Source organism: Symphalangus syndactylus, chromosome 8, assembly GCF_028878055.3.
Source record: "Symphalangus syndactylus isolate Jambi chromosome 8, NHGRI_mSymSyn1-v2.1_pri, whole genome shotgun sequence".
In the NCBI taxonomy this organism is placed as follows: Eukaryota; Metazoa; Chordata; class Mammalia; order Primates; family Hylobatidae; genus Symphalangus; species Symphalangus syndactylus.
The window spans coordinates 14,788,558-14,803,341 of NC_072430.2; the positions used below are offsets into that span (position 1 = coordinate 14,788,558).

At 45.3% G+C, this 14,784-nt stretch overlaps 1 protein-coding gene across 6 annotated transcripts in view; it reads left to right on the forward strand.

Annotated features, from left to right (window-relative positions):
• Positions 1 to 490: 490 nt before the first annotated feature.
• The window catches only part of MOK (MOK protein kinase), a 74,157-nt gene continuing 59,863 nt past the window's right edge, over positions 491 to 14,784 (forward strand). For 4 of the 6 annotated variants that reach the window (XM_055288140.1, XM_055288142.1, XM_055288144.1 and 1 more), the window contains exon 1: positions 491 to 692. In XM_055288140.1, coding sequence (XP_055144115.1) covers positions 686 to 692 — 7 coding nt within the window. In that variant the 5' untranslated portion in view covers positions 491 to 685. The remainder of the gene's footprint in view (positions 693 to 14,784) is intronic. The other 2 variants (XR_008659322.2, XM_055288141.2) reach the window with 1 other exon arrangement.

Here is a 14,784-nt window from a genome sequence, read left to right on the forward strand (position 1 = left end):
GTTAGGAGTTCGAGACCAGCCTAACATGGTGAAACCCCGTCTCTACTAAAAATACAAAAACATTAGCCGGGTGTAGTGGTGGGCGCCTGTAATCCCAGCTACTCGGGAGGCTGAGGCAGGAGAATCGCTTGAACCCGAGAGGCGGAGGTTGCAGTGAGCCGAGATCACGCCATTGCACCCCAACCTGGGCAACAGAGCGAGACTCTTGTCTCAAAAAAAAAAAAATTCGTATAGAAGCTCTCAAGCCCAATTAAAGCTCAAGGCTGTCGTCCACGTAGTGGGTTCCAAATCGCTAAGTTCCCAGGCCAGCAGGGAAAGCGAGCCGGGCAAAGGTCGCCTGTGCGCCAAGACGGGGAATTGCACAGTATTCACTTGGAAGTGGAGGAGAGGTTGCTTAGCAACCCGGCTGGGGGGGGGGGACGGGCTGCACTGCGCACGCGTACGCGGGCGGGGCATCTTGCGCATGCGCGAGCGACATCTCGTGGCGTTCAGGGCCTGACGGTTGCTAGGGTGACAGGGACACAGCATGGCGGCTGGATCCTAACGCTATCCTTGGAGGGACCACCACGGAGAGCCTAGTGAGGGACCCCGCCTCAGGGAAGTGGAAAGCAGGGGGACAACCTTCCTGCCTCTTTCTTTTCCGTCCAGTGTCGGCAAGGGGTTGTCGCCGGCTTCAGCATCCAAGATGAAGAGTGAGTGGGGCCGGGGACGGGGGCAGGGACTGGAGAGCGAGTGGCGGGGGAGGGAGGGACTAGGGGAGCTTGAGGAGCTTGAGGGGCCTGTGGGGCCGGGCGTCGTCGCCTCCTGCCGTGGCTCGGCAGGCCCGGGAGGCTCCGCTTGTGGGCCCCGAATCCCCCTGGGCTGTAAGAAGCCGGTGCCCCTGGGGGAAGCTCGAGGGGTTGGGGCTAGGTTGGGAACTTTGGGGTCTCGGAGAGCTGGCGCGAGTCCCGCTCAGGTATATTTTGGTGCAGGTGCGTGCTTCTTACATTGGAGTTTAGGGAGTTGAGTGTGATTCATTTTATTTTATTTTAAATGCTGGCTTGAACCCTGACACTCTTTTCCTGAACATTCGGCAGAAAACGCAGGGAGCGCTTACAGCGTGGCTCCCTGCCTTTTCATGATACTGGTTTAGTGTGCAATTGAGAGGAAAGCTGGGCTGTGTGCTTCATTTTATTTTTTGGGTCAAGCAGTAGTGTTTCATAGGAACCACTTTTTAATAGTAATTTTGAAGCAACCTTTTAGTTAAAAGCTGTTACTTCAAAGTTGGGAGATGAGGTAGTCATTCTAGAAAATGTAACGGGTAAAAAAATTTCCTTTAGTAGGATTTGTGGATTATTGACAATCCAAGTGCAACCAGCTAGAATGATGTTTTTTTAAATTATTATTACTGTACAGATATAATTGTTTATGGTTGTGAACCAGAGGTGCAGTAAAAATTCAGACCTTTGCTGTGAAAATACTATGTTAGGAGTAGTTATAATGTTAAATTTGCATTGTATCCTAATTGTCAATGGTGTACGTTGCATAACATTTAAAATAATTCATCTCATTCACCCTTTACAAGGCATTTTTATTTTTATTTGCTTTTGTTGGATGTTGTTTAATGTTTACCTTTTTCATTAATGCACTACAAAGCTGTGGTTAGAATCCAAGGTCTACAAAAGACTATACTTTTACCTACAGTGCAGATTATGTATACTGCACATATTTTGTACTATATTCCTTTTTTTCTTCCCATCTGTTTGTTTTGAAAATTTTCAGATGTACAGGAAAGTTGCAAGAGCAGTACATTGAATATTTATAAACCCATCCTTCACTTAGATGCACCATTTTGCCTTATTTTTGTGTGCTCGCTTTCGCTCTGGTGTTTTCTGTCTCCCATTTACGTATTTATTTTCACTGGACCTTTCAAGAGTTAGTTGTAGACTACTACTAATTCACCACTTCTTTTAGCAGTTATCTGCCAAGAACAAGGACATTCTGCTACATCATCACATTACAAATAACACATTTAGAAAATTTAACAATGATACAATACTCTAATATACAGTCCATATTTCAGTTTTTCCGTTTATCCCAATAACATCTGTTATAGTTGTTTATATTTGTTCTACTCTCCAATCAAGAATCACAAATTACATTCTGTTGTCATATGTCTTTGGTCTCTTTTAATATGGTGTCCCTGCCTTTTGTGTCTTTCATGACAATGATATTTTCATTTTTATTTTTGGCTGTCCTCTGTAGGCCAAATGACATTTTTAAAGAATCCAGCCCAGGTGTTTTGCAGAATATCTCTCAATTTGGAGTTGTCTGATTGTCGCCTCACGATTAGCTTCAGCTTAAATGTTTTTACCAGGAATATGTGAGAGGCAACATTGTGTCTCTGTCAGTGTGGCCCTTCCAGAGTGCCTGACGTCAGCTCATCGCAGTTTTGCTGAAGTTAGATTTAATCATTTGATTTATTTATCTACCTTCTTTTTTTTTTTTGACAGGCTCGCTCTGTGTCACCCAGTCTGGAGTGCAGTGGTGCAATCTTGGCTCGCTGCAACCTCTGCCTCTCGGGTTCAAGTGATTCTCCCGCCTCAGCCTCCCAAGTAGCTGAGATTACAGGTGTGCACCACTACGCCCAGCTAACTTTTATTTTTTGGTAGAGACGGGGTTTCAACATGTTGGCCAGGCTGGTCTCGAACTCCTGACGTCAAGCGATCCGCCCGTCTCGGCCTCCCAAAGTGTTAGAATTACAGACGTGAGCCACCGTGCTCAGCCTTCCTCTTAGACTCTTCATACCCCACTACCTAGAGGCATCACTCTCAGTAATTTACTCTCTCTATATAATATATATAAATATGTAAATGTGTATTTCTCCCTTTTTAAAAGACTAATATTAGCACTACATGTGTATACCTATGTGGAAATATGTATATGTGGGGGCCGGGCACGGTGGCTCACACCTGTAATCCCAGCACTTTGGGAGGCCGAGGCAGGCGGATCATGAGTTCAGGAGATCAAAACCATCCTGGCTAACATGGTGAAACCCTGGCTGTACTAAAAATACAAAAAATTAGCTGGGCGTGGTGGCGGGCACCTGTAGTCCCAGCTACTCGGGAGGCTGAGGCAGGAGAATGGCATGAACCCGGGAGGTGGAGCTTGCAGTGAGCCGAGATGATGCCACTGCACTCCAGCCTGGGCAACAAAGCAAGAGACTCCGTCTCAAAAAAAAAAAAAAGAAAATATGTATATATGTGTATATATATATAAAATTTACATTTGTGGGCCGGGCGCAGTGGCTCACATCTGTAATCCCAGCACTTTGAGAGGCTGAGGTGGGTGGATCACTTGAGGTCAGGAGTTCGAGACCAGCCTGGCCAACGTGGTGAAGCCCCATCTCTACTAAAAATACAAAAATTAGTTGGGCGTGGTGGCAGCTGTCTGTAATCCCAGCTACTTGGGAGGCTGAGGCAGGGGAATCGCTTGAATCTGGGAGGTGGGGTTGCAGTGAGCCGAGATCACACTACTGCACTCCAGCCTGGGCAACAGAGCAAAAAAAAAAAAAGCATATGTGTGTATACATATAAAACTTACATTTATGGGATGGGTGCAGTGGCTCATGCCTGTAATCCCAGCACTTCGGGAGGCCAAGGTTGGCTGATCACTTGAAGTCAGGAGTTCGAGACCAGCCTGGCCAATGTCGTGAAACCCCGCCTCAACCAAAAAATACAAAAAAAAAAAACAAAACAAAACACAAAAAATGTACATTTAGGATTTACTTCTTGTAAACTTTTGTTTTTAAAATATATTTAGTATTGTTTGGTATGTTCTTTTAGATGGTCATTTTGGTAGTTTTTGGTTACTTGGTTTAGTGGTGACATCTTTATTCTCCATTTCTTCCTTCTACCTTAAAATCCACTCTAAGAATTATTGTAACCTTTTATCCCTCTGGTTTACATCCTGATCATTAAATAAATGATTTAAAAATAGTTAACAATGGAGAGAATATTCCAGAACTGGAAATCACAGAGGCAGAGTTATAGAAGTAGAATGATCAGGAAAAGTGAGTAATGAGTAATGGTGAAATTGGATCCATAGCTTGGGGTCAGAGCGTGGCTGGGAATGCTAGATTATTACAGGGGTCTTTCAGGATTTTCTAGGTATGTTTTTGTACTTGTTTTCTAGGTGATGCCCATGTGTTTAGGGGTGTGTTATTCTGTGGAGTATTCCTGTCCTTCTTTTTATTTGGCATCATTTGCAACAGTAGAGAGCAAAGAGTGACACAGTGCAGTTGATAAGAGCGTGGGCTTTGGAACTGGGTGGGCATGGCAGCTTCAGGCATGTTACTTTTTTTTCTTATACTGCTTTTCTTCATTGTTCCGGTTATATATTGATGCGTAACAGATCACTTCAATTTTGTGGCTTAAAGGAACAAGAGTCTTTCTTGTGGTTCTTCAGGTTGCCTGGATTCAACTAGGCAGGTCTTTTTTTTTTTTTTTTTTTGCATTTTTAGTAGAGACGGGGTTTCACCGTGGTCTCAATCTCATGACCTCGTGATCCGCCCGCCTCGGCCTCCCAAAGTGCTGGGATTACAAGCGTGAGCCACCGCGCCCGGCTAGGCAGGTCTTACTGGAAGTCTCTCATGCAGTCAGATGGTGGCTGGAGCTGAAGTCATCTTAAAAGTTTTTTATTTTGAGATGGAGTCTCGCTCTGTTGGCCAGGCTGGAATGAGTACAGTGGCATAATCTTGGCTCACTGCAACCTCTGCCTCCTGGGTTCAAGCGATTCTCCTGTCTCAGCCTCCTGTGTAGCTGGGATTTTAGGCGCACCACCACACCTGGCTAATTTTTGTATTTTGAGTAGAGACGGGGTTTCACCATGTTGGTTAGGCTGGTCAGGAACTCCTGACCTCAGGTGATCCACCTGCCTTGGCCTTCCAAAGTGCTGAGATTACAGGTGTGAGCCAGTGTGCCCAGCCTACATTCATCTTTAAACGGGGATGATAATACCAATCACATAGCATTGTTTCAAAGATTAGTGAAATCATCTACGTAAAGCTCATAGCACAGTGTCTGGTACATGATAAATTGTGAATGAATTATTATTTGCTATTTCAGCGGATGGAAGGCAGGGATATAAAAAGGCAAAGAATGAAAACATCAGTCAGATCCTTACTTGGAAAAGTTCCCCCTTATTTAGTCTAGTTGAAGTACCACTCTTTTTTCCTGTCTGAACTTTCTTTTTTCTTTTCTTTTCTTTTTTGTTTGAGATAGAGTCTGTTGCCCCGGCTGGAGTGCTGTGGTGTAGTCACAGCTCACGGCAGCCTCCATCTCCTGGGCTCAGGCAATCCTCTCACCTCAGCCTGCTGAGTAGTTAGGACCATAGGCATGTGTCTCCTCGCCCAGCTAATTTTTTTTTTTTTTTTTTTTGGCGGAGATGGGGTTTTGCTGTGTTGCCCAGCCCAGGCTTAAATTTTTTTTTTTTTTTTTTTTGAGATGGAGTCTTGCCCCGTTGCCTAGGCTGGAGTCCAGTGGCGCGATCTCGGCTCACTGCAATCTCCACCTCCCGGGTTCAAGTGATTCTTCTGCCTCAGCTTCCCAAGTAGCTGGGATTACGGGCGCCTGCCAACATACCTAGCTAATTTTTGTATTTTTAGTAGAGATGGGGTTTCACCATGCTGGCCAGGCTGGTGTCGAACTCCTGACCTCAGGCAGTCTGCCCGCCTTGGCCTCCCAAAGTGCTGGGATTACATGCCTGAGCCACTGCGCCCGGCCGCCCAGTCTTGTTTTTAATTGTTTACTAGAGATGGAGGTCTCCCTACATTGCCCAGGCTGGTCTTGAACTCCTGGATTATAGGCATGAGCCACTGTGCCTGGTCCTGTCTCAACTTTTTAATGAATTATTCAAAACATACCTATAAAAAGAGAAAAGTGGCCAGGCATGGTGGCTCATGTCTGTAAACCCAGCACTTTGGGAGGCTGAGGCAAGAGATTGCTTAAGTCCAGGAGTCTGAGACCAGCCTGGGCAACATGACGAGACTCTGTCTCTACTAAACAAAAAATTGGCCAAGCATGGCAGTGCATGCCTGTGGTCTCAGGTACTCGGGAGGCTGAGGCAGAAGCATTGCTTGAACCCAGGAGTTTCAGGCTGTAGTGAGCTGGGATCACACCACTGCTCTCCAGCCTGGATGTCAAAGGAAGACCCTGTTTCAAAAAAATAAAACAAAAACCCAGAGAAGTTACACTCTGAAGACGGTAACAGTTTGCTATTATATCAGAGAGAATTTTTTTTTTTTTTTTGTAGAGTCTCACTCTGTTGCCCAGGCTAGAGTGCAGTGGCATGATCTTGGCTCACTGCAGCCTCTGCCTCCAGGGTTCAAGCAATTCGCATGCATCAGCCTCCCGAGTAGCTGGGATTATAGGTGCACACCACCACGCCTGGCTAATTTTTGTAGTTTTAGTAGAGATGGGGTTTCACCATGTTGGCTAGGTTGGTCTCGAACTCCTGACCTCAGGTGATCCGCCTGCCTCGGCTTCCCAAAGTGCTGGGATTACAGGCGTGAGCCACTGCGTCCGGCCCAGAGAGAATTTTTAAAAGTATCTGTTGTAATTACAATGAGGTTTAAACTGTTTTTTTTTTTTCCACCATGGGAAGAGTTAAGTAATTTGTCTTTCTTAAATGTTAGTGTGTCCGGAATTGGTGGGTTCTTGGTCTCACTGACTTCAAGAATGAAACCTCGGACCCTCGCAGTGAGTGTTACAGTTCTTAAAGGCAGTGTGTCTGGAGTTTGCTCCTTCCGATGTTCAGATGTGTTCAGAGTTTCTTCTGGTGGGTTCGTGGTCTCGCTGGCTTCAGGAGTGAAGCTGTAGACCTTGGTGGTGAGTGTTACAGCTCTTAAGGTGGTGTATCTGGAGTTGTTCCTTCCTTGCAGTGGGTTCGTGGTCTTGCTGGCCTCAGGAGAGAAGCTACAGACCTTCGCGGTGAGTGTTACAGGTCATAAAGGCAGTGTGGACCCAAAGAGTGAGCAGCAGCAAGATTTATTGCAAAGAGTGAAAGAACAAAGCTTCTCCAGGGTGGAAGGGGACCCAAGTGGGTTGCCATTGCTGACTTGGGCAGCCTGTTTTTTTTCCCTTATCTGGCCCCACCCACATCCTGCTGATTGGTCCATTTTACAGAGAGCTGATTGGTCTGTTTTACAGAGAGCTGATTGGTCCGTTTCGACAGGGTGCTGATTGGTGCGTTTACAATCCCTGAGCTAGACACAAAAGTTCTCCAAGTCCCCACTAGATCAGCTAGACACAGAGCACTGATTGGTGCATTTACAAAGCTTGAGCTAGACACAGGGTGCTGATTGGTGTGTTTAGAAACTTTGAGCTAGACCCAGAGTGCTGATTGGCCTATTTACAATCCTTTAGCTAGACATAAAGTTGCTGCAAGTCCCCACCAGATTAGCTGGATACAGAGTGCTGATTGGTGCATTTAGAAACCTTGAGCTAGACACAGAGTGCTGATTGGCGTATTGACAATCCCTTAGCTAGACATAAAGGTTCTCCAAGTTCCCACTAGACTCAGGAGCCCAGCTGGCTTCACCTAGTGGATCCTGCACCGGGGCCGCAGGTGGAACTGCCCGCCAGTCCCGCACTGTGCGCCTGCATTCCGCATCCCTCAGCCCTTGGGCAGTCGATGGGACCAGGTGCCCTGGAGCAGGGGCGGGGGAGGCTCGGGCTGTGCAGAAGCCCACAGCGGGGGTTGGGAAGCTCAGGCATGGCGGGCTGCAGGTCCTGAGTCCTGCCCTGTGGGGAAGCAGCTGAGGCCCAGAAAGAATTCGACTGCAGCGCCAGTGGGCCAGCAGTGCTGGGGGACCCGGTGCACCCTCCGCAGCTGCTGGCCCAGGTGCTAAACCCCTCACTGCCCGGGGCCAGCGGCACCGGCCGGCGGCTCCAAGTGCAGGGCCTGCTGAGCCCACGCCCACCCAAAACTCATGCTGGCCCACAAGCGCCACGTGCAGCCCCGGTTCCGCCGGCAACTCTCCCTCCACACCTCCCAGCAAGCTGAGGGAGCCGGCTCTGGCCTCGGCCAGCCCAGGGAGGGGCTCCCACAGTGCAGCAGCGGGCTGAAGGGCTCCTCAAGGGCGGCCAGAGTGGGTACTGAGGCCGAGGAGGCACCGAGAGCAAGCAAGGGCTGTGAGGGCTGCCAGCACACTGTCACCTCTCACACTAGTATTTTCATGGAATCATAAAAGGTACCTCAAATAATACTTTTCATCTCCTGTGAGCATCAACTTTTGTTTTTATTTTATTTATTTATTGTTATTATTATTTTTGAGACGGAGTCTTGCACTGTTGGCCAGGCTGGAGTGCAATGGCGCGATCTCAGCTCACTGCAAGCTCTGCCTCCTGGGTTCACGCCATTCTCCTCCCTCAGCCTCTGGAGTAGCTGGGACTACAGGCACCCGCCACCATGCCCCGCCAATTTTTTGTACTTTTAGTAGAGATGGGGTTTCACCATGTTAGCCAGGATGGTCTTGATCTCCTGACCCCGTGATCTGCCTGCCTCGGCCTCCAAAAGTGCTGGGATTATAGGCGTGAGTCACCATGCCCAGCCTATTTATTATTATTTTTTTGAGACAGAGTCTCGCTGTGTTGCCCAGGCTGGAGTGCAGTGGTGTGATTTTGGCTCACTGCAACCTCTGCCTCCTGGGTTCAAGGTATTCTCCCTCCTCAGCCTCCCAAGTAGATGGGACCACAAGTGCCCGCCACCATGCCTGGGTAATTTTTGTATTTTTAGTAGAGGCAGGGTTTCACTATATTGGCCAGGCTTGTCTTGATATCCTGACCTTGTTATCCCCCTGCCTCAGCCTCCCAAAGTGCTGGGATTACAGGTGTGAGCCATTTTATTTTATTTATTTATTATATATATATATTTTTTAGACATGAGGGTCTCACCATGTTGCCTAGACTGGTCTCAAAATCCTGGGGTCTGGTGGTCCTCCTGTCTTGGCCTTCCAATATGTTGGAATTACAGGTGTAAGCCACTGTGCCTGGCCACCTTCTGTTTTTATAAATAGATGCATTGTCTAGCAACTGTTTCTCTTGAAATAAAAACAAAATGAGGTAAACTTAATACTGGCTTTGTAATAAATCCAAACCATAGAAGGTTTTGAGTTAGCCTCAGGACCTTCCCCTATTTGCCACAGTAAATCCTGGTTAACATTTTCTTAGGTGGACGTTCATACATTTTCTATGCATATTTTTGTGTATATACACACACATTTATATATTGGTGTGTGTGTATATACATATAAATATATGGTTGTTCCTTACACACCCAAAATCAAATGGGATTACATTAAATATGTTGTATTGTAGCTTGTAGGATGATGCATCTATGAAGATGTTTGAACATAGATTTTTTTCTTTTTTAAATAGATGAGGTCTTGCTTTTTTTTTTTTTTTTTTTTGAGACGTACTCTCAGTCTGTTGCCCAGGCTGGAGTGCAGTGGTGCGATTTTGGCTCACTGTACTCTCCACTTTCTGGGTTCAGGCGATTCTCCTGCGTCAGCCTCCCAAGTAGCTGAGATTACAGGCAGGCAGCACCACACCTGGCTAATTTTTGTATTTTTAGTAGAGACTCAGTTTTACCATGTTGGCCAGGCTGGTCTTGAACTCCTGACCTCAGGTGATCGACCCGTCTTGGTCTCCCAAAGTGCTGGGATTACAGGCGTGAGCCACCATGCCTGGCCAGGTGTCGCTATGTTGACTAGGCTGGTCATGAGCTCCAGATCTGAAGTGATCTTCCTGTCTTGCACTCCCAAAGTGTTAGGATTACAGATGTGAGCCATCACGCCCAGTCCAGAACATAGATCTTTGAATAATTCTTCAAGTTTATTAGCAGTGGACTTGCTGGGTTAATAGGTGTAATTTCAATTTTAAAATTTTAAGAATATTTGAATAGTTTTGTGTTCTTTTGTTTTCACAATGTTTAGTAATTCAGGTCATAATTTTCCTCACTATATCAAATAATTAATTGTGTACAGCCCCTCTTCGTTGAAGCTTCCTGACCTTGTTTTAGTAATTTGGTTTGAACTGCTTAATCTCTCGAAGAGATGGAAAGTAGTAAGAAGCTGAAATCTTCTTCCTTGCATACTCTAGTTGTAGTCAGCAATTAACCTCCCACAATTCTTTTCCTCCCTCTACTGGTGAAGCCCCATAGCTCTGATGCCTGTCACCCACGCTGATTAAGAACTTTACAAACAGCACATGAATAAAAATGTTTGGACTTGAACGTGACAAGTTTTGCATTTCACAAAAAGTGAATTTGACCTTCATTTTCACTTGTTAAATAAGGCTTAAATTGCACTTCAACAAACAAGCCTTGGTTTAAAAAATGTGCATAGAATCTTAATACAGATGTATTCATTTATCTCCCTTGTTCTCCCTTTTTCATCCAGCTCTGTTATTTTAACCTCTCTTTGTCCTTGAGTCTGTTTTTCTTTTCGTTTTGGTGCTTGTTTACTATAATCCCAATAATGTGGGGCATGACGTTCATTTACAGTATCATAGCTCTGTGCCCTTCAGAGCTTTGTACTGTGCTTTATCTGCATTTCAGTGTTTCTTGTTTAATTTTGAAGGCCTGTGAAAATATGCCACATCTTGTTGGAGAGAACAGGAACTTTTGCCAGGTATTTTTTCATAGAGGTGGTTTCTTTTTTAATCCCTGCCTCTTATCCTTGTTTTATACCCCATGCTTTCTGCCTACTAGAAGAGCCATGAGGGAAACAAGTGACCCCTTTATCTACCAACAGACACCTCCAGTGCAGCAAGTTCCATTTATTGCTGGTTGTGATGGTTTAGAGCCAGCCTGGGACATTGGCACACACTGAATTTGTGTGCTGAAACCACTTTACAGTTCCCAGTTGACCTATTTTTTTAAAGCAAGTCTGCTTAATTTATCTGTGATGAAACACAAATTGGAATTTATTGTGTAAATTCCGTCTTCTCTTAAATCCGAATTCCTTAGTCCACAGCTTGACTTTCAGTGATTGACCTCCAATCCCTCCTTTGATTTTCTTTTTTTTTCTTTCTTTCTTTTTTTTTTTTTTTTTTTTTTTTTTGAGACAGAGTCTCGCTCTGTCGCCCAGGCTGGAGTGCAGTGGCGCAATCTCGGCTCGCTGCAAGCTCCGCCTCCCGGGTTCACGCCATTCTCCTGCCTCAGCCTCCCGAGTAGCTGGGACTACAGGCGCCCGCCACCACGCCCGGCTAATTTTTTGTATTTTTAGTAGAGACGGGGTTTCACCGTGGTCTCGATCTCCTGACCTCGTGATCCGCCCGCCTCGGCGTCCCAAAGTGCTGGGATTACAAGCGTGAGCCACCGCGCCCGACCCGGTTTTCATTTTGAACAAGGAAGCCACCTGGGAAATAGGGTGGAGACCTATTTTGAGAAACCAAAAGAGGATGTCTTGTGCTAACCATGGAGAAAAAGAATCTAGTCTCCTTGTTAGGAAGACTGTTGAAGAAGTGTGCTTTATCCTTTAGTTTTTATTAAGAGAATTGTTTTAGTTTCAATTGTAAGGACCAGTAAGTCTCTTTACACCTCACAGTATGGAGACATATTATTATAACTGTTGACAAAGAAGGAGCTTGAGGACTGGGTGTTGTGGCTCACGCCTATAATCTCCAGCCCTTTGTGGGAGGGTGAGGCGGGTGGGAAGCCGAGGCGGGTGGATTACCTGAGGTTAGGAATTCGAGACCAGCCTGGCCAACATGGTGAAACTCCATCTCTACTAAAAATACAAAAAATAGCTTGGTATGGTGGCACACTCCTGTAATCCCAGCTACTTGCGAGGCTGAGGCACGAGAATCTCTTGAACTTGGGAGATGGAGGTTGTAGTGAGCCAAGATCACTTGGGCAACACAGAGAGACTCTGTCTCAAAAAAAATAAATAAATAAAAATAAAAAACAGGCCGGGCGAGTGGCTCACACCTGTAATCCCAGCACTTTGGGAGGCCGAGGCGGGTGGATCACGAGGTCAGGAGATGGAGATCATCCTGGCTAACACGGTGAAACCCCGTCTCTACTAAAAAAATTTAAAAAAATTAGCTGGCGTGGTGGTGGGTGCTTGTAGTCCTAGCTACTCGGGAGGCTGAGGCAGGAGAATGGCGTGAACCCGGGAGGCGAAGTTTGCAGTGAGCCGAGATCGTGCCACTGCACTCTAGCCTGGGCGACAGAGCGAGACTCCGTCTCAATAAATAAATAAAAATAAAATAAAAATAATAAAAATAAAAAACAGGAGCTTAAGAATAGGAAAACCCGAGAGCAGGAGGGAATTGGCCCTCTCAGGAACTAGAATAGTATTGAAAGCAGCTTGTTTTGCACCTCAGCAGTAGGGATTTGTAGACATGCGTATTCTGCCATTAATGAGATTTCTCAGTCTTTGTGTCTTTCCCGGAATATACTCTTTACTGTGTATCATTCCTGTTCCTTATACTCTCTGCTTATTCCTAACTCTGTTTTGTTTTGTTTTTTTTTTTCTAATTTTATTCTGGAGTATAACATAATACAGAAAACTGCACCAATTGGCCAAGTGCGGTGGCTCGTGCCTGTAATCCCAGCACTTTGGGAGGCCAAGATGGGCCGATCACTTGTGCTGAAGAGTTTGAGACCAGCCTGGGCAACATGGCGAAATCCTGTCTCTAGAAAAAATACAAAACAATTAGCTGGGCATGGTGGCGGGTGCCTGTAGTCCCAGCTACTCAGAAGGCTTAGGTGGGATGATCGCTTGAGCCTGGGAGGTGGAGGTTGCAGTGAGCTGAGGTTGCACCACTGCACTCCAGCCTGGGCAATGGAGTGAGAGCCTGTCTCAAAAAAACAAAACAAAACAAAACAAAACTGCACTTATATTTAAGTATACAAGTTGGTGAAGTGAACATGCCCATGAAACCTGCTTCCAGATCAAGAAGCAGAGTATTACTGGTATCATGGGTGTCCCCTTCAGCCCATTCCGGTCACTTCACCCCACAAGGGTAACCACTATTCTGATTTCCAGCACCACAGAGTTGTCTGTTTTAATGGAGTTATTGAAATACACATACTATAATGTTCATTCAAATAAGTATACAGTTCAGTGGTTTTAAGTATATTTTCTGAGTTGTGTAACCATAACTATAATCTAATGTTAAAATATTTTCATCATCTCCAAAAGAAACCTGTACCCATTAGTGGTTACTCCTTATTTATCCCACATTCCACCAACCCTAGGCAGTTACGAATCTATTTTCTGTCTCTATGGATTTGCTTATTCTGGACATTTCATATAAGTGGGATCACATAATATGTGGCATTTTGCACCTGATTTCTTTCACTTAGCACAATGTCCTCAAGGTTCATCCATGTTGTAGGATGTGTCAGTACTTCATTCCTTTTCATGGCTGAATAATATTCCATTATATGGATAGACCATATTTTGTTTATCCGTTCGTCTACTGATGGACATTCGGGTGCTTTCCACCTTTCAGATATTATGAATAATGCTACTGTGAACATTCACTTACAGGTTTTTGTTTGGACATAACGTTTTTGTTTCTCTTGGGCATATATGTAGGAGTGGAATTGCTGGGTCATATGGTAACTCTGTTTAACATCTCAAAGAACTGGCCAAACTGTTTTTCATAGTGTCTGCACCATTTTCCATTCCTGCCAGCAATGTATGAGGGTCTGAATTTCTCCACATCCTCACCAACACTTGTTATTATCTATCTTTTTGATTCTAGTCAGCGTGAAGTGGTATCTCATCACAGTTTTGACTTGCTTTTCCCTAATGACTAATGATGTTGAGCATCATTTCATAGCTTATTGGTCATTTTTATGTCTTTGGAGAAATGTCTGTCAAATCCTTTGATCACCTTTTAGTTGGATTGTCTTTGTATTATTGAGTTATAAGACTTATATATTCGGCTGGGCACGGTGGCTCACGCCTGTAATCCCAGCACTTTGGGAGGCCGAGGCAGGTGGATCACGAGGTCAGGAGATCGAGACCATCCTGGCTAACACGGTGAAACCCCGTCTCTACTAAAAATACAAAAAAAATTAGCCGGGTGAGGTGGCAGGTGCCTGTAGTCCCAGCTACTCAGGAGGCTGAGGCAGGAGAATGGCATGAACCCCAAGGGCGGAGCCTGCAGTGAGCCAAGATCGCGCCACTGCACTCCAGCCTGGGTGACAGCGAGACTCCATCTCAAAAAAAAAAAAAAAGACATATATTCTAGATATGTTTCTTATTAGATATATGATTTGCAGATATTTTCCTTTTATCTGTGGGTTGTCTTTAGTTTTGCATGTTTTTGAACTTTATATAAATGGAATCATACAGTGTGTGAATTCTTTATAATTAGGTTATTTTGCTTAATGTGATGTTTGTGAGATGTAGCCATATTGTGTGTAGTTGTACTTTGTTTATTCTCAGTACTGTATAGTATACTGTTGTGTGGATGTACTACATTTATTTGTCTAGTGTATTAGGGCTCTCTAGAGGGACAGAACTAATAGGATGGATACATATATAAAGGGGAATTTATTAAGGAGTATTAACTCACACAATCACAAAGTCCCACAATAGGCTCTTTGCAGGCTGAGGAGCAAGGAAGCCAATCCGAGTCCCAAAGCTGAGGAACTTGGATTCTGATGTTCGAGGGCAGGAAGCATCCAGCACGGAAGAAAGATGCAGGCTGGGAGGCTAGGGCAGTCTAGTCTTTCCACATTCTTCTGCCTGCTTTATATTCTGGCTGCACTGGCAGCCGATTA